Source organism: Delphinapterus leucas, chromosome 11 (assembly GCF_059928025.1).
Source record: "Delphinapterus leucas isolate spDelLeu-1000000601 "Yukka" chromosome 11, BTC_Dleu_Yukka2, whole genome shotgun sequence".
Classification (NCBI taxonomy): domain Eukaryota; kingdom Metazoa; phylum Chordata; class Mammalia; order Artiodactyla; family Monodontidae; genus Delphinapterus; species Delphinapterus leucas.
The window spans coordinates 93,671,411-93,689,604 of NC_143139.1; the positions used below are offsets into that span (position 1 = coordinate 93,671,411).

The 18,194-nt window shown below is 56.9% G+C and overlaps 1 protein-coding gene across 1 annotated transcript in view; it reads left to right on the forward strand.

The window, feature by feature from the left end:
* The first annotated feature begins 693 nt into the window (after positions 1 to 693).
* The window catches only part of CACNA1I (calcium voltage-gated channel subunit alpha1 I), a 109,027-nt gene continuing 91,526 nt past the window's right edge, over positions 694 to 18,194 (forward strand). Inside the window, exon 1 of the mRNA XM_022596536.2 lies at positions 694 to 3,834. Within this exon, the coding sequence (XP_022452244.2) occupies positions 3,530 to 3,834 (305 nt within the window). The 5' untranslated portion in view covers positions 694 to 3,529. The remainder of the gene's footprint in view (positions 3,835 to 18,194) is intronic.

The window sequence follows — 18,194 nt, forward strand, 5'->3', positions numbered from 1 at the left end:
ATAAGCATGGTCTGTACGTCATGGGACTGTGTTGGGAATCGACATAAACAATGCATAGAAAGCCCTCTGCCCATTGCCTGGTACAGTGTCAGACTCAATCAGAGCCTCTGTGATGCTGTGATGATGGTGGCGGTGGTGGTGATGGTGGAGATGACGGTGACGGTGGTGATGGCGGTTCTGGTGCTGGTGACGGTGGTGATAGCAAAGAGAGGGCTGGGTGGCAGCCCCTGGGGAAGGCACAGCTGGCCCCATACACGCTTGGACAGCCACCTTCGTGGGTCCTAGAGAGCCTTTCCATCGAGGTTACGTCACCCCTTCACAGGGGCCTGCAGAGGGAGGCAGGAGAGGAAGGCTGAGGCTCCAGGAGGCCAGTGGAGTCAGGAGTGGGGGTGGGTCCCTGCTCGTGGAGGCCAGTCGAGTTACGACACCACTGCCTGCGGGGCCCCCCTGGGACCATCTAGAGGGAGGAGGCTCTGGCTGTGGAAGCAGCTGAGACTCTGGGGCCAGATGGGCCTGAGTTGGAATCCACCAATGCTGCCACCTAAGGCACGTCCTCTGCTCTCTCTGAGGCTCCATCTGCAGACAGGTTGGAGCCCAGGGGGCCCCAGCTGCCAAATGCCCAAGAGCCTTCCGCTGTAGGCACATGGGCAGCTGGGGCCAGGAGCTGGGTTGCAGGCGTGGAGCAGAGGGAACTGGGAATGGGGAGCAGGCCCGAAGGCTGTCGCCTGGGCTGCTGTGAGGGAGCAGGTCAGCGGTAGAGGCTGGCTGGGCCCTGGGGAGTGGGTTGGTGGCTTTGGCAGTCGTGGTCTCTAGGAGCCCCGCAGCGTGTGGGGAGAGGTGTGAGGGCAAAGGACAACACAGTGTGACAGCTTTAAACAGGGCCGAACGAGGCAAAGAGCAAGTTAGTACAACGTGGATGGAGCTTAGAGGGAGGAGAGGAAGCGGCTCTGTGTGGTCCCAGAGGCCACAGCAGCTCTTTCCACCTCTGCGGTCGCAGGCAGGACTTCGGCAGAGCTAGGTGCGGTGGCACGGGGGCCCAGGCGAGGCCAGGCTCTTCTGCCCGTAAAACATACCTCAAATCCACCGCCTTCCTTTCACCTCCACCAGCATCCCAGGCCAGCCCAGCCCATCTCTCCCGTCTCCTTCCGGCTGTCCTTGCTCCAGCCCTGCCCCTCCACCCTGTCTCCCTTCAGCCCACAGAGGGACAGCTTAAAACCAGAGACCAGAGCAAAGCACTCCCTGAGTAAAAACCCTTCTGTGGCTTCCTGTTGCGCTTGAACTAAAACCCGAGCTCCTTCCGTGGGCTCACAGTGGGCCCTGCCAAACTCTTCAGTTTCATCCCCCCCCTTGCCCCTTGCTCAGCCACACTGGTCTCGTTTCCGTTCCTTAAATGCACTGAACGTTCCAGCCTCCCAGCCGTTCCTGGTACCTGGAGGGCTCTTGCCCGAGACCACCCATGGCTGGTGACTGCTGATTCTTGTTTTTATCTTAAAAGGTCTTTCTTTAGAGAGGGCGAGGTGGGTTCTCCCCACTCCCATCTTTCTTCCTTGTTTATTTACTTCCCAGCACTTTTTATTTATTCACCAAATATTTATTGAGCGCCTAGTACGTTCCAGGCACTGTTTCAGGCTCTGGGGGATACAGCAGTGAATGAAACAGACCACAGTCCCTGCTCTCTTACAGCCTCCTTTCAGGTCGGGAGACAGACACTGAATCATAAATACATAAATTATACGGCATGTTCGGTGGTGATAAGAGCTATGGAAACCCAGAGAGAAAAATGAATTGACCCGTGTGCCTCTTTCCCTTGCTGGAGTGAAGGCTGAATGAGGGCTGGCGCCCAGTCTGGCTTCTTCACCAGCCTAACCCCAGAGCCCTCACAGTGCCTGCACACAGTAGGTGCTCAGGAAATAATTGTTGGACAAATGAATGAATCGTCAGGGCCTGGGAGAACGGTGGATGGGAGATGGGGAGAGGGTGCTCCCGGCAGAGGGAGCCGTGTGAGCAGAGACCTAGGGGAGGCAGCCGCTGCCCTGGGACCTGACGAGGTGGAGCTTGGCGGGAGCGAGGGCCGGTGCGGGGAGCGGTGGACTTGGGCTGGCACAGCGGTGAGCACACCTGCAGCCATTCCGGGGAGGATGTTTTCCCTCCTAGTGGTTGACACGTGGAGGGCCGGGGTGCCTGGGAGCTTATGTAAGGACCGTGCTGTTTTTCTAGAACCAAGAGCAAAGCCCTGAGCTCAGGAGAAAACTCTGCCTGTCTGACCAGCCGGGCGAAGTGGCAGGAGGCACCAACTCCCGCCTGTTGCCCCCAGGAGCCAGAGAAATGTCCAAATGTATCAGCTCTGGGCAGCTCAGCTGACTGCCCAGCGGCCGCGGGCAGCAGCCGGGTGGGTACCAGGGATCTCTTACTCTTAGTGCCCAGCCTGGCACTGCCAGGGTGCCAGGGCCCAGGAGACCCCAGTGGGTGAGGATTCAGGGATTGGTAACCTCTTGGGTGAGGTGCGGAGGGGTGGGCCCTGCCGTTGGCTGGCTGAGGAGGGGGCTAAGCAAGGTCACAGTCGGTCATCACTGAATCTGGTGGGCTGGTGCTGGGTTCTGGCCCCTAGACATGCCGTAGTTCAGTGTGTAGCCTTGGCATGCCCCTCCCTTCTCAGTTTCTCCATCTGCTAAATGGGCCTAATAAGGCTTCTGGGGTTGTAATGAGCATTAGACGAGGCCAGGATGTCAGAGTACCTCTGTGTTCAAGTCACGACCAGCCACGTGATTTGCAGGGCCCAGCGCAAAATGAGAATGTGGGACCCTCGGTCAAAAAGTATTAAGGATTTCAAGTCGGTGACAGCCGGGCTTTAAACCAAGCACAGGGCCCTTCTGAGTGCTGCCGTGGGTGGGTGCCCAGGTGACACACCCAGGAATCCAGCCTTGGTGGAGCTCTGTCTCTGCTGTTACCTGGCTGTGTGTCCATCCTGTCCCTTCTCTGAGCCTCAGCTTCTCCATCTGTAAAGCAGAGAGGTTGGTGTGTGAGGGCTCTGGGTTCCCAGCTTTGTGGGGCAATGGGTGGGGGTGCCTCTGGGCTCAGCTGTAAGTCTCGTCTCAGATGTCACTTCCTCGGGGAAGTCTGCCCTGATTCCATCCTGGCTTGCCCAGGCACGCTGGTATCTGGTCCCACGGCACCCCAACCTCTGCTTTGTAACACACATCACCCTGGCAGTAATGTCTGTCTTTACGATCACTTTCACCTTTTTCCTGCAAGTTTTCTTTACTTCGATGATGCAATAAATACACAACTCTAGTCTCATTGAAAAAAACCAACCAACCAACCAACAACTCACAACAATATCACAAGTACACTCTAAGAATGTTTTGTTCTCTCCACTTTTCATCTCCCCAAACTGAGGCTCAGCAAGGTTGACCAGACCTGCCCCAGGACCACCAGCTCTTTCCTAATCCTCACAGCCAGAGTGAGGCCGAGGGGCCTGAGGCTGGGCTGTCTGAGCCGTGTCCCCTTGTCGGGGGAGGAGGGTCGCGGAATGGGTGCCAAGCTTGTCCCCCGCCAAGTGCCATCTCTTTTTCTTCCGCAGGGCTCCCTGCTCAGTGCCGACATGGCCGAGAGCTCCCCACTGCCCTCCTCCCCTGCCGCAGCCCCGGCAGCTGAGCCAGGAGTCACGGAGCAGCCCGGGCCCCAGAGCCCCCTTCCCTCCCCTCCAGGCCCGGAGGAGCCCCTGGACGGAGTCGATCCAGACGTCCCTCACCCAGACCTGGCGCCCGTTGCCTTCTTCTGCCTGCGACAGACCACCAGCCCCCGGAACTGGTGCATCAAGATGGTGTGTAACCCATATCCTTTGTACGGCCTGGGTTTGTCTGGGTCCTGCCCCGGGCCCCGCTGCTCCCTCTGGTCAGGAGGCCTGAGGCTGCAGGGCTCTGGTGGTGGTGAGCCAGCTCTCGTGCTGGGTCCGGGGACACCTTGCTCAGGCCGTGGAGCTCGGATGGGTGAGGACTGGGCGTCCTGCTGATGTGAATGTTCTGGAAGTTGCTGATGACGGTGGGGGTCAGTGCAGTGTCTCGCTGGCTCAGGAAGCCCTCAGGTGTGAACCTCAGGTCTGCACCAGGACTGAGGAGGCAGAGTTTAGTCAGACCCTGGCCCGTGACCCAGCTCCCAGTGGCTGAGCCATTTGGTGGGTGGTGACTACAGGGGTTATGAGAGCCTGATGGGGAGCCCAGGGGCCTGGACCGGAGACAGTTGACCCCAGCACGCAGGGCGAGGCTCCACCCACCTTGCCTCCTACAGTTCTTCCTGCATCCACCTGCTGCCTCTCATCTGCTCGGGTCACCCCTGCTCAAGACCCTTTCCTGTTTCTATTGCCCTGCAGGAGCAGAGCAAAGTCCTAACCAGCCCCCTAAGCACGGCCTCGCTTACCTCACTCTGCTTCCCGAGCTCTTCCAGGCCTCAGGGCCTTCTCACATGCTCTTCCTCTCGAAATGCTTTCCTTTCCTCTTCACCTGGCTAGGTCCTTTGTTGCATCCTTCAAATCACAGTTAAGTGCCACCTCCTCAGGGCAGCCCTCTGTGATTCCCCCTTAGCCCCTCTGTTTTATTAGTCCTTCCGTTTTAGCCAGTATGTGATTCTGAATCTAACGCTTGCCTCCTCCAGGGTGCTATCAGGTGACCAGGACACAGACCAAGCCTGTCTTGTTCATTGCGGGACCCCAGCACCCAGCACAGTGCCTGGCGCACCACGGGTGCTCCTGTAGTGTCCGCTGGGGGCGTGTTGGCAGTGTCCTCACTGGTTCTCCAGTAGTGAATGGAGCGGAGGCTTAATCATGGGGCACTCAGGCTGGGCTTTCAGGTCTTGGGGTCGGGGGGGAGGGGGATGTCATTGATCAGGTGCTGAGGGTTCCAGGGTTCTTCCTTGGCCAGAAACCTCCCTCCCGCCCCTCGTCCTTGGTAGGGAGCTCAGGGAGGGGGCAGTAGTACTCCTCAGTGCGGGCACGGTTGGCACTTTGGGTGTGACAGTGCTTTGTGGTCTGAGCTGTCTTGCACAGTACAGGACACTTGGTGTTCTGTCCTGGTCCCTAAATATTGGTAGGTAGTGGCCCTCAATCATTGTGACAACCAAAAATGACCCTTCGCATTTCCAGATGTTGCAGGATTCTGCTCCCCATCAAGAACCCGAAGGAACATGGGTGGACATGTAGGCATCGGGGTCAGGCCAGCGGGAATGGCTACCCGGACCAGCAGGCCTGGGAGGGGGCAGGGCAGTGTGGGAGGTCTGCCCCAGACAGACTGTCCTGAGCACCAGTGTCCCTGCAGCTGAGGGGCCCTGGCTCAGAGGTAGGCCCTGAGTCACCACCTGACTCACTGGAGAGCCAGGAGGCTGCTGGGGCCCTCTACCACCTGGTGAGCTGGGGTGGGAAAGGTCCACTCACCCAAATGTCAGCACCACTCCCTGCCTGCCCGCCCTGGCCCTTGAGCATTGCACTGTCAGCAGGGTTTCAGCAGGGAGGACACTGGGTCTGAAATGTCAAGGGGTCCATGGTGCTCTTTGTTTTTTTTTCCCGTGGTGCTGGCTCATGGGTAGGTGGCGTGTGGAAAGCATTGGGAACCAGGGTGAGACAGTCCCATGGGCTGGTTCTGCCTGTTGTTTGCTGTGTGACCATAAGCCAGTTTCTTAGCCTCACTGATCCCCAGTTTCTCCACCTGTCAAACGGCGGTGGTATTTACCCATTTCACAGGATTGCACTGCAGACCAAAGCAGTACGTAATGCGAAAATGGATCTTTGTAAACTCGAAAAACTGCCACACATGTGGTTATCACTCTTATTACCTGTGCCCAAAAGGTGAACAGAGCCCTCACTTACAGCTGAGTAAACACTGCTCGTGGTAGATTCAATAAGACATTGGGCATCAAGTCTTTAGGTAGAACATAATGCCTTCAGAGGACATTGTTTCCAGGGAAAATCAGATTCTATCTCTGTGATTTAGGTACATTTGTGCCAGTTACGCTGCTAGTACCCATGCCCTCATCCGTGCAGACATTGCTAATCGATAACAGCATCCTCCAGCAGGGCACCCGTGGCAGCATGACCAATCCGTTGGAAACCTATTTTCCACCCTAGGTTAGACTTTGAGAGCCTTTCTTAGGCGTGTAACTGGCTGCATGTGGGAGAAGGGCCAGTGGGCTGCACTCATTCTAGCTTCCCTTCCCCGAGCTTTAGTTTTCTCATCTCTATAATGGGACGATTAAAGATGATTAGAGATGATTCCTGCAAAGCACCCAGCCGTGTGTCCAGCACAGAGGAGGGCTCAGGAGCGATAATAACAAGAGCTGGTGCTTACTGTGCTGAACGCTTTGCCTGAGGTGTCACCTTTTAACCCTTATAACCACCTCAACAGGTAGGTGCTGTCAGAGGCTCAGAGAGGCTGAGTAACTTTATTTATTTATTTATTTAGGGCTGTGTAGGGTCTTCGTTTCTGTGCGAGGGCTTTCTCTAGTTGTGGCAAGCGGGGGCCACTCTTCATCGCGGTCCGCAGGCCTCTCACTATCGCGGCCTCTCTTGTTGCGGAGCACAGTCTCCAGACGCACAGGCTCAGTAATTGTGGCTCACGGGGCTAGTTGCTCCGCGGCATGTGGGATCCTCCCAGACCAGGGCTTGAACCCGCGTCCCCTGCATTAGCAGGCAGATTCTCAACCACTGCGCTACCAGGGAAGCCCGAGGCTGAGTAACTTTTATCCAGGTTGTGCAGCCAGGATGTGGTAAAGCTGCCGTGAAATCCTCAATTTCTCTGAATCCCCAGGCTCAGCTTTTATCCAGGACACGGCTGCCCCCTGCGGAGCCTGGAGACGAGGTTCTCCCCCCTCCACCGGAGCAGGGACGTTTGCTTTGCAGTCCCAGGTGGCCGGGCAAGGGTCTTCCTGGGTTCCAGTGTCTACCTTAGGGAGCCACCTCACTGTGCCCTGCCAGGGGCTGCCCCCTGGAGTAGTTCACAGCCCCCTGCCTTCCGGCATGCTCCTGGCTGCTGTCTCCCCCGCGCCAGCCAGCGCTGAGTCAGCGCTTCTGCTGAGGCGCGAACCAGCCATGCACGGTGGAAGCCGGCGGGCTGTGAAGGCTGCCTTTCTGCTGGGCATGGGGAGGGCGCCAGCCTGGGCTGGGAGCAAGGAGCCGCCAGCTGCCAGTGACCTTGGATAAGTCACTTCCCCTCTCTTGCCCTCAGTCTCCCTGTCTGCAGGTTGGGGATACTTGGGCAGTGAAGTCAGGAGAGGCTGCCTGGGGTGCCCATTTCCCGGCCGCCTTTGTCAGGAAGCATGGCAGTGGTGTCTGTGGAGGCGGGGCTCCGTGTTCCTTGTGGGCGGGGCTCCGTCGCTCTGTGCTTTCATGGCTGTGGTCCTGGTTCTCATCTGCCGCCCTGTCCCACTTCTGTTCGCTTCTGGTCCCCTGCCGGGGGACCCTCTGCTGCTAGGATGGGGTCTGTGGGTGCTCTTGCTTTGAAGCCCACCTGGCTTGCAGACCTTCTGACCTGGGTCATCACTGGGCAGGAAGAAGGCAGGGCCCAGGGTCTCATCATAGCCCTGCGGTGCCAAGCCTTGTGCTGTTCATTGTGAGGGTTCAGTGTGTTGGTTCTGGGGGTGAAAGGGATCTTGTTCATCCATCCTTCACTCACGCATTCATGAGCTCGGTCAACAAGCCTTTACTGAGTGTGTGCTGTGTACCAGGCACGTGCAGAGGACAGCTATGGCCATTTGGGGCAGGAGAGGGTCACTCTGGCTCCCTTGGAGAGATGTCAGCCAGGAGACCATCATTGGAGGGGACCTGTGGGATGGTGACAAGGGATGATGGTGGCCCAAGGTGCTGCTGGGGCCTGGAGAGCGGGGTCCGAGTGGAGGTGTGGCTGCTTTGGGGTTGGTGTTGGAAGGAGAGGACTTTGAGGTGACCGCCGGGACTGTGGCTTGGTTGAGTGTGAATGATGACCTGTTCCTGGCTCCTTGGCCGAGAGGCCTTTGTCTTTGCTGACCCTCTGTTTGCTCATCTGTGAAATGGGAGCCTCTGTGACACCCCCCACCCCCCCCCACCAGTTGGGAATGTCAGGGGGTCCACTGAGAATTCCAGGGCAAGCATTGACCGACTGGGCAAACTGTTAAGTGCAGAGCGACAGCTCTGTGCACACTGGAGCTGATGGTGGAGCTTTCAGAGTTAGGGTGGCTTGGGTGCCCTGGCTCAGGACAAGCGTCCTGAAGGCTGGCGGGGACCTGGGCCCTGTGTCTTTGACGATGGTCTGAGAAGTTTGTGGGCTGGGCTGCCAGGGAGAGCAGTGTTGGCGGGGGTGGGAATGTGCGGGCTCCTGCAGGGTGGAGGTGGGGAGAGGGCATGATGGCCGGGGAGTGAGAGGGGGGAAAACCTGCAAAGCCCTAACCATGGGGAGAGAAACGGGCCCGTCACCAGCAGGAAGTCCCCTCTCCCATCGCCCTGCTCCCCTGCCCTGGTCATTTAGTCCATCCCCCTGCCTCTGGCGGGCTACCTCTCAGTCCTGCTGCACCAGACGGGACCTTGGGCCTCCTGATAAGGACCTTTAGGGCCTCTGAGGGCTCTTGACTATCAGGAAGTCCTCCTTAATCTAACCCCCACCCCTCCTGTCCTGAGCCCTTTCCTGGTGTCTGGGCCCTTGGGAAATCTGGCCTTGCGTTCCTCCACCTCTTCCTGTCTAAGCAGGTGGCTCCGGGGATCTCACCCCTCCTGCCCCACTGACAGCTGGCGTCACCCTCCCTTTTCTTCCCTGCTCAGTGGAAAGAACACCCAACCAGGAGCCTAAAGCTCGGCAGCCTCGGATGAGAGCCTCTCCCCTGGACCCCCTCTCTCCTCCCCACTCGCCTTCACCATCAGGGGGTCCTGGGGCTCCCAGCATGGAAGTGGTTTGTCATTTGTCAGGTACTGTTTCCTCCCTCCCCGCCTGCCTGCTTCCATTTGTTTGCTTATTCATTCCTCACTCAAAAACCTTCAGCAGCTCCCTGTCACCCCCAGAATAGTTTCACTTAGCTTGGATTCAGGGCCTTCCATGATCCACCTGGTTGGCCTCCAGCTGCCTTTCTGCTATTTCCCTTCACGCACTCTGCCCTGAAGCCCAAACAAGCTGCTGGTGTTTCCTGACACCCCTGCTTCCCTGACTTCACTTCTGCTGGGTCTGCCCCCACAGTGCCCTCTCCCCCATCTCCATGGTGCCAAATCCTGCCAGCTCCACCAGCCCCAGCTTCTTGGCCGCCACCTACAGGAAGTTTTCCTGGATCTCAGCTTTTTCCTCTCTAGGCTCCCTTAGCCTTTTATCAGTCCTTCCCTATCTTAGTTTCCTCCTGCCTCAGGGAATTGTTTGTTGCTGGCCTTGTCTCCTCCTCCAGGCGTGAGGCCCCCGAGGGCTGGACCTGTGGCTCTCACTTTACTCTGTGCCTCCAATGCCCAGGCCTGGCACAGATGGGCTTGCTCATCACTTTCCGGTTTACAAAGTACTTTCCCACTCGCCATGACCTCTCAGATACTCTCAGCTCCTCCCATGCAGTGGCAGGGCTGGGAGTGTGCTAACTCCCCATTCTACAGCTGGGGAGACTGAGGCCAAGGAAGGGAGCGTGAACTGCCCGAGGTCACATGTTGAGTAGTCGGCAAAGCCAGGGCAGACCGGAGCCCAGGACTCTCAGGCCAGGGGCTGCTCGCAGCCAGGGAAGGGGTTCTTTCGGAGAAGGTGTCCCCTTCTCCTTCAGCCCTGGCCCAAGCGGAATGCCCAGACAGACGGCAAGTGTTGCTGGAAGAAGCAACACATGTCTGGGAAATTGTCCGTTTCCCTCCATCTGGTGTAGAGAAGGTTGTTTTTCTCAGAACTAAAAGTCAGCATCAAATTATGCCCTGGGGATGTTCACGGTAGTCAGAGTGGATGCTGCACGCTCATTGGTCAGCAGGTAGACTGGACGGCCAGTTAGAGGAACCTGGCTGGGCCAGGGAGAGCCTGACTCACAGGGCAATCTCAGATACTGTCACCTGGAGATTCATATATAAAGAGAGCTACAGGGGGCTTCCCTGGTGGCGCAGTGGTTAAGAATACGCCTGCCAGGGCAGGGGACATGATCCTGGTCCGGGAAGATCTCACATGCCGCAGAGCAACTAAGCCCGTGCGCCACAACTACTGAGCCTGTGCTCTAGAGCCCGCGAGCCACAACTACTGAGCCCGCGTGCCACAACTACTGAAGCCCACGAGCCTAGAGTCTGTGCTCTGCAACAAGAGAAGCCACTGCAATGAGAACCTCACGCACCGCAATGGAGAGTAGCCTCCGCTCACCGCAATTAGAGAAAGCCTGTGAGCAGCAACGAAGACCCAATGCAGCCAAAAACAAAACAAAACAAAAACAAAGAGAGCTACAGGTGCAGAAGCTGCCCCTGATCCAGCCTGGGAGCATTAGTGAAGCCTACCTGGAGGGGGGACATTTGGCCTGGGTCTTGCTGCATGAGTAGGAGTTTTCCAGGAGAACAGTTGAGGGATGGTATTTTAGGCAGAGGGAATAGTGTAGAGAACAGTGAGGAGTTTAGTGTGGCTGTAACAGTGTGAGGCAGGGGCTGGATAGCCGGGTATGAAGTGTCAGGTTAGAGCTTGCTCTCCGTCTTGTGGGCACTGGGGAGCCATTTAAGGGGGTCCAGCAGGGATAGGACATGAGTAATTTCATTTATTAGAATGGTCCCTCCTGGAGCAGAATGGAGGATGCTTGAGGGAGAGAGACTAAGGTCTGCAGACCAAGCAGGAGGCACCTATAATGAAGATTGATTGATTGATTGATTGATTCAGCAAGTGTTTATCGAAGCCCAGCTTCAGTAGTGTTGGACACTGTTCCAGACTTGAGCGGAGGTGCCCCCAGGGCTGTTGAGCCATGTTGGGTGGGACCATGGTGTACCAGGCCTGGAACCCAGCAGTGACCCCTAGGAGTCCCCAGCCTGATGGGAGAGGCAGAGCCGCACCCGAATCATACTCCAGTGAAGAAAAATGGGGTAAAGACCGGGCAGAGGGACCCTGAGGGGCTGAGGGCACCAGGAGGCTGCAGCGGTCAGCCCGTCCTGACCGGGGATGCAGCAGGTGCCGTCAGTGGAGAAAAAGCAGGGCAGGAGAGACTTTGATGGGAAGTGGGCAGAGGAGCATGGCAGCCCAGTTGTGGAAACGGCCTGGTCAAACGCTCCAAGCCAAGCTGGGGTCGCCAGGGGTGCTGATTATAGCCTGGGGTGTGGGTAGGGAGAAGACAGGAGTGGAAGCTGAGCATGCAAGGACGCTTCTGGAAGGCTGTGCTGGAGCGGGCGCTGCGTCCCCTCAGGGCCTCCCCCGCGCTGGGTGCAGCTCAGTGCCTTCCTCGAGATCGCCCGTTTGCTGGCCGAGGCCAGCTCGTGCGGGCCGCCCAGGCTGGCGGTGGCGGCGGCGGGTTGGGGGGCAGCCTGTGCGCCGGCCCTGTGAAGCCCGAGAGCCCGGACCAGGCGAAGCCCCCTCGTGACTGGTGCGCGGCAGGAGGATTGGAAAGAGGGCCGGCTGATGCAGAGCCAGCCCCTCCTGGGGCAGTTAAAACGCGATTGGATTCTGACCGTCCGTCCTGCCTGGGCTGCAGCTTCGTGTCAGAAGCCAGCTTTGACCTGTCGCCTCCCTCAGACCGCGTCATGGTCCCGTGGGGAGACAACTGGCCCTGTTTGTTTCCCTTGGAGAGAAATCGATATGTCTTTTTAATCAGCCAGAATGTCTTCCTGCTCAGCTCCCCTCCCTCCAGCCCTCCTATAGGGCTGCCTTCCACATTTCCGCCCCCAGCTGCCCTGTGGAGCTGTGCTCTGCTCCCCCCGTCTCCCTCGTCTCCCCCCAAGTTCAAATCCTGACACTGGTGCTTACTGCTGTGTGATGCTGAGCAAACAGCTGGACCTCTCTGGGCGCCGGTTTCCATCTGGCTTATCTAGATGAGAAAGCAGGAGGAGAAGGCTCGGCTGATGGTGAAGTGCTGTGTGAATGTGGAGGCGCTGGGCTTGGGAGAGAGGCCGAGCCCATGTGCAAGCCCCGTGACCTCAGGCCGGCCACTCCTCCTGTCTGCGTCTCAGTTTTCTCATCCCTAAAATTGTTGGTGAGGGAAGGTGGAGCTGTATCAACTGTGATTTTTCAGTCGGGAGTGATTTTGCCCTCGGGCCACATTTGGCAATGTCTGGAGATGCTTTTGGCTGTCACGGCTTGGGGAGGGTGTGCTACTGATTTCCAGTGGATAAAGGTCAAACATCCTACAACGCACAGGACAGCCTCCCACAGCAAAGAATTATCCAGCCCCAAATGTCAATAATGCTGAGGCTCAGAAGCGCTGGCCTAGGCGGTCCCTGAGATCTCTTGAAGCTCCAAGAAAGAACGGAGTTGAGCGTTTTGTGAGGAGGAGTGCTGAGACTGAGGGTGGGAATCCCTCAAAGAGGAGTGGAAGATGGTGCTGAGTCCCAACCAGAAGGGTTTCCTGTGGTCCCGTAGACTTGGGTTTGAGTCCTGGAGCTGCCATTTACTAAAGAGTCACATTCCCAGTCACCCTCCCATATGCCCACCCATCCATCTGTCCCCCATTCACCCATGCACCCACCCACCCATCTCCCCACCCACCTTTCTTTACTTCATCCATCCATCCATCCATCCACCCATCCATGCATCCATCTTTTCATCTCTGCATCCATTTATCTGCCCACCCACCCCCCATCCATCCAACTCTTACATCCGTGCATTCATTCACCCATCTTCCCAACCATCTACTCATTCAATCATCCATTCGTCCAGCTACCCAAAGGCCGCACCCCACCCTCCCACCTACCCATCTGTCAGTCCATTCACCCATCCATCCATTCACTTGTTTGGCAAATGCTGGATCCCCAGCTCAACCCTGTGTTGAGGGTTGACCCGGACCCTGTCAGGGTCCCTGACCAGGACCAGACAGGACCTGGTCAGCCCAGGGACGGTTGTCAAGGCTCTGGGAGAGGGTGTGGGGTCAGAGGATGGAGAAGGGACATCGGGGACTGGGGAGCCTGAGAAGGGCCAGCATTCAAGGGGTGGAGTCCACGAAGCAGGAAGGGCATCTGCTCAGGGGCTTGTGGTGTCCCCAGCGCCCAGGAGGAGAAAGTTTCTAGAAGGAGGGTCTTAAACTAAGGTTTGTGAACTTGGATGGGGACAAGTTGCATGTTTGTTTTCGCTGACTTCTGACTGAAATGGAGCATTTCTATCTATTATGAATGGAGACAACCAAGCACGGTGGGGTTACTGGCAGTTCCTGCGACTGTCACCAGTAGCAGTCACCGATATTCAATGTTTCCGTGCCACATCGTGGTCGTTGTAGAGCTCTCGGAATGTCATTGACATTCATCCCTGCTTCCCAGGCAGACGGCATCAGACCCGCCCCAGCTCTGTTTATCCGTTGTGTTGATAACGAAACACACCCCCATCACAAATTTGTTTTTCTAAAAAATATTTTGACAACTATTTTAACAGAGCTGGCTTCCTTCCTTTCTAATACTAAGCATTCTTTTAAGAACAATTTTGCACTTAAAAACATTATTCTGATAAAGGGCTCATGAGCTTCCCCAGGGAAAGAGTAGGTCGCTGTGCCCAGGGCTGCAGCCTGGGGGGCGTGGAGGATGGTGTGCACGCGAGTTAGCGCGTGTACGTGCGGGAGGGGCTACGGGGCTCCATGGGAGTGCACACGTGAACGTGTGTACGTGGGTGGTCAGGGGCAGGCAGGGGAGATGTGTGGTGGGAACAGGCCCCCAGGAGGCTGAGGGAGATTGTCATCACCCTCTGTCCAGCCCTCACCTTCTCCGTCTGTGTCTCCACGGAGTGTTTGCTCATGGTTTCTGGAGGGCAGGGACCATGTCTTCTTTATTTGGGGTTCCCGGAGCCACTGTGGGCCAGACAGAGGGGACCCTCAGTGAAGAGGGGCTGAATATATGAATAGTGAGTGATGGATGTTAGAAAGGAGAGGAGGGGGAGTTCAGGGTGGGGAGGGAGGCTGCAGATCCCTCTGGTGTAGAAGTCCCTCCTTAGCCTCCTTGATGCCTCCAAGTGACGGGGACCTCACTCCCTCCTGAGGCTGCAGATACCCCTGAGCTGCTGCTCCAGGTGGGCCTCTGGGCACAGAGAGGGTCGGATATGCTCTGCCCTTGGAGAGCACAGCCTGGTTGGGGGCGGGAGGCTAGGACAGACCACACCGTCATCAGGGGGACGTCCAAGCTGCCGGGAGGGCCCGGGGAGGCATCCACACCCACTGCCTAGGACTCCAGGAGCCTCCCCTGCAGTGCACCTTCTTTGTGGATGGGCTCCTGAGGCTGGGGCAGCTCACAGACAGTGGGACCCTGGACCGCCAGGGGCCTTCCCTGCCCTTCTCTTCAGCGATGGCTGAGGTGTGACGTCTGGAGAGGGTACTTGGCTGGAGCTTCTTTCCTGTGGACCATCCATCCCAGGTTTTCTTCCAAGCTGACGGCCCCAGTTCCCTCACCATTGCCTCCCCCACTCCAGCTGTCTGCACTGGGCACGGAGGCCTGCTGGGCATCTGGGAATCAGAGACTTTGGCCAAATTCAATGAGTTGTCAAATTACAGGGACTCTAAGAAGTGGGCTTGGGGGCAGGGACAAGGAAGGGAGAGCTCACTCCTTCTAAGGGATCTCAGCCCACTGAGGCTCCATAGCTTATAACCAGAACCAATCAGCCTGGGCAGGGCTGTGTGTCATGTGCGGAGCTCCCTGTTGCTAGAGGCATGTAAGTGGAGAGAGGCCTAGGACCATCTGCCCAGCGGGTCTCTTCACTTTGTGGAACAATATTCTGCTTCAGCTCAACAACTGTGACACCTTGGGCAAGTCCTGCAGTCTCTGGACCTTCATTTTCATATCTGTTAAGTGGGTGTGTTGATGTCTGCCGTGCCTGTCTCCCAAGGCTGCCGTGGATTTGGACAGAGCAAATCTTTAAACAAAGACGGAATGGAGTGAGGTTCAAATCTGGTTCTGTCCCTTGTTGTGGCCTTGGGCAAGTCTGTGAAACAAGGATGGCACCCTTCTCTTGCAGGGCTGTGGTGAAGGTGCCCTGGGGGTCCATCACAGCTGGTGCCCCAGCGGGTGCTTGTGTTTTTTTAATTGTTGCATTTTATTTTTCCTTATAGCTGTGGTTCTTTATCACTTTTTGTTACACTTTTTATTGAGATAAAGTGTGCTTGCAGTAGAGCTCACAAATCTTAATGTCCAGCTCAAGGCATTTTTCCATATACACACACTCCTGGGACCCCACTCAGGCCAAGAAGAACATCTCCAGCCCCGCAAGCTCCCTCACCCCCACCTGCGATGGACTCTCCCCCAGAGTTACTGCCGTTCTGACCTCCTTCCCTATCGGTTTGCTTTGCCTGGGTTTTCACTTCGTGTAATTGGATTCGGACACTCTCTGCTCTTCGGCATCTGGCTCCCGTTGCCAGCGTTACGCCTGGCGGCTCCGTCCATGCCGCTGCAGCAGTGTGCTCTTTTTCATCACTGGGTAGTATTCCACCAAAAGGACGTACCACAGGGTTTCTCAGCCTCGGCACAGTTGACATTTTGGGCTGGATAATTCTTTGCAGTGGGGCTGCCCTGTGCATTGTAGGGTTTTGAACAGCGTTCCTGGAATCCACCCACCGGGTGCCAAGAGCATCCTTCAAACCCCAGTTGTGACAACCAAAAATGTCTCCAGACATGGCCACATGTCCACTGGGGGCCAAAATCATCCCCAGTTGAAATCTCCTGCCCGACTCATTCTCCTGTTGACGGACACTTGGGTTGTTCCCAGGTTGGGGCTGTTAAGAATCGCACGTGCCTTTTTGTGGACTTATTTGGGCATTTCTCTGGGGTATGGACCGAGGAGTGGCACAGCTGGATACTAGCATAGGCTTATGTTTAGTTTTTTTTTTTTGCGGTACGCGGGCCTCTCACTGTTGTGGCCTCTCCCGTTGCGGAGCACAGGCTCCTGACGTGCAGGCTCAGCGGCCATGGCTCACGGGGACAGCCGCTCCGCGGCACGTGGGATCTTAGCGGACCGGGGCATGAATCCGTGTCCCCTGCATAGGCAGGCGGACTCTCAACCACTGCACCATCAGGGAAGCCCCCAATGTTTAGTTTTAATAAATGCTGCCAAGCAGCTTTCCAGAGTGGTTGCTGCTCATAAAGACCAGTCGAATGAATGAATGAATGAGTGAATGGATATCCTCTTTAAAGCCCAGGACCTGGAGCATAGTTGACATTCAAAATGGTAACCACTTTTACGACGTGGCCTCACACCACGGCGGGTCCTGGAACATGGAAGCACTCTGGACATCTCCTGGGCAGGAGTGAGCCTGGTTCATCTCAGTACAATGATGCACAGGCCAGGTATACAGCAGGTGCTCCATGGATGCTTGTGAACCTGGCCTCGGAGGATCAAAGAGCTGGCCCAGGAACAGGGATCTGGAACCTCAGGCCCTGGTCTATGAAGGGCCGAGGCCTGCGTGCCCATCCCTGGACTCCCTGGGGATGTATATGGGAGGGATCCTGTATAAGGGCTGGCCCACTTTCGCTGCCTCCCTGGTCCAGGAGGATGCAGTTCCCGGCCCCCTTCCTCCACTTGATTTATTTAGACAACTGAGGTGCACCCTGGGAAATGGATCTGATTTCAGATTTGACAAAAATTAAAACAAACTTGGCTGCCCCAGCCAAACCCAGCACTCCCACCCCCCACCCACCTTCCCAGAGCCCCCCAAATTACGGAAACCATGACTGTCAGCTGGGCCTACAGGATGGAGGGTGGTGGTTGCCATGGTAACTGTGCAGGCCTTGGCTCTGGCTCCTGGAGAGGGAGGCTGCCCTGAGGGGCCTGCTGGGGCTTTGGACACTGCCCAGCTGGTCGTTCTTCTCTTTGGGAAGTGGCAGGTTTGAGGGGGCCCCCGGCATTGTGGCTTCCCTGGTGACCCTGTCCTCCCAGATCACACCCCGGCCTTCTTAAGACAGCAGCCAGGGCATGGGGTGGAGATGGTACTGATCTAGCTCGGCTCTTACTGGGGGCCTTGAGGCCAGCACCCTCTCCTCACTGGCTTCCCCTCCTGCCATCTCCTGCACACAGGTCCTTCCTTCCCAGCCATGGCGGGGGTGGACTGTCCCCCTTCCTGACCCTGCACTGCTGACCCAGGCCCAGTCGGGAGGAGCCAGTGTGGGCGAGAAGGGAAAAGCAAATACTCCACAGAGGACATGCCAGTCCAGGCCCTGTGCTTGGGGCCAGAGAGCATGTGGCCGAGAACAGGGGGTTTGGAGTCAACAGAAGCAGGTTCAAATCCTGCCCTTGCCACGTACCAGCCACGTGACCCTGGGTGGCTGTGGCTGGAGCCCTGGAGCCAGCACTGGTGCCTCAGTTTCCTTATCTGTAAAATGGGGGTAACAATAGTACCTGCCAGCTGGGGGGAGTTGGCTGAAGTTGCAGGGCGACTCTCCACGTTGCCAGGCCTGAATTGATTGATTGTATTTAAAGGCTGTGCGTGAACGTTCAGCACTTGGAAGACAGCCATTGTCTCAAGGGTTTGGGATGGAATCTCTTATTCTTACTCAAGGTCATGTTAAGTACACTGCAGATAACAGCAGCCTGGGATTTTCAGTCCTTTGCTGGTGAGGTGGCTTTTTAAATTTTCCCCCCAAAGCCAAAGAATGGGAAACTCTGGACCCTGTTATAGAAGAGGTTGACAAGGACCGGGGCTTCCTCTGTTGCACACAGATGACAAGCCCCAGTCCTCAGTCCATGGCTACATGGGCTCTGTGTTCTGGGGCCCTGGGAAGAGGGCCTGGACTGGCATGTAAGGTTTAAATGAGATAATACATGCTGTTTGATTAGAAAGCTCCTTGGCAGACAAACACTCAAGAACACTTGAGATGTGTTTGCCATTGTTACCATGATCGCTGTTGTTAACCTGGTGCTGGGCACACAGCAGGCGCTCAGTAGGTGCACATTAATTCACTGCTGGGCTCTGAGGCCCCAGTTCTGAGGGCCATAGGAGGCACTGAGAGCAGAGCAGGGGGTGCGGGGAGATGGGCCTGGTCCTAAGGCGGGGCTGGCAAGAGGTGGGGCTGAGATGGGGGCAGGGGTGGAGCTGGGAGGGGAGTGGGGACCTGTGCCTAGTGGCTGCTACACACGCAGATTTTTTGGTAG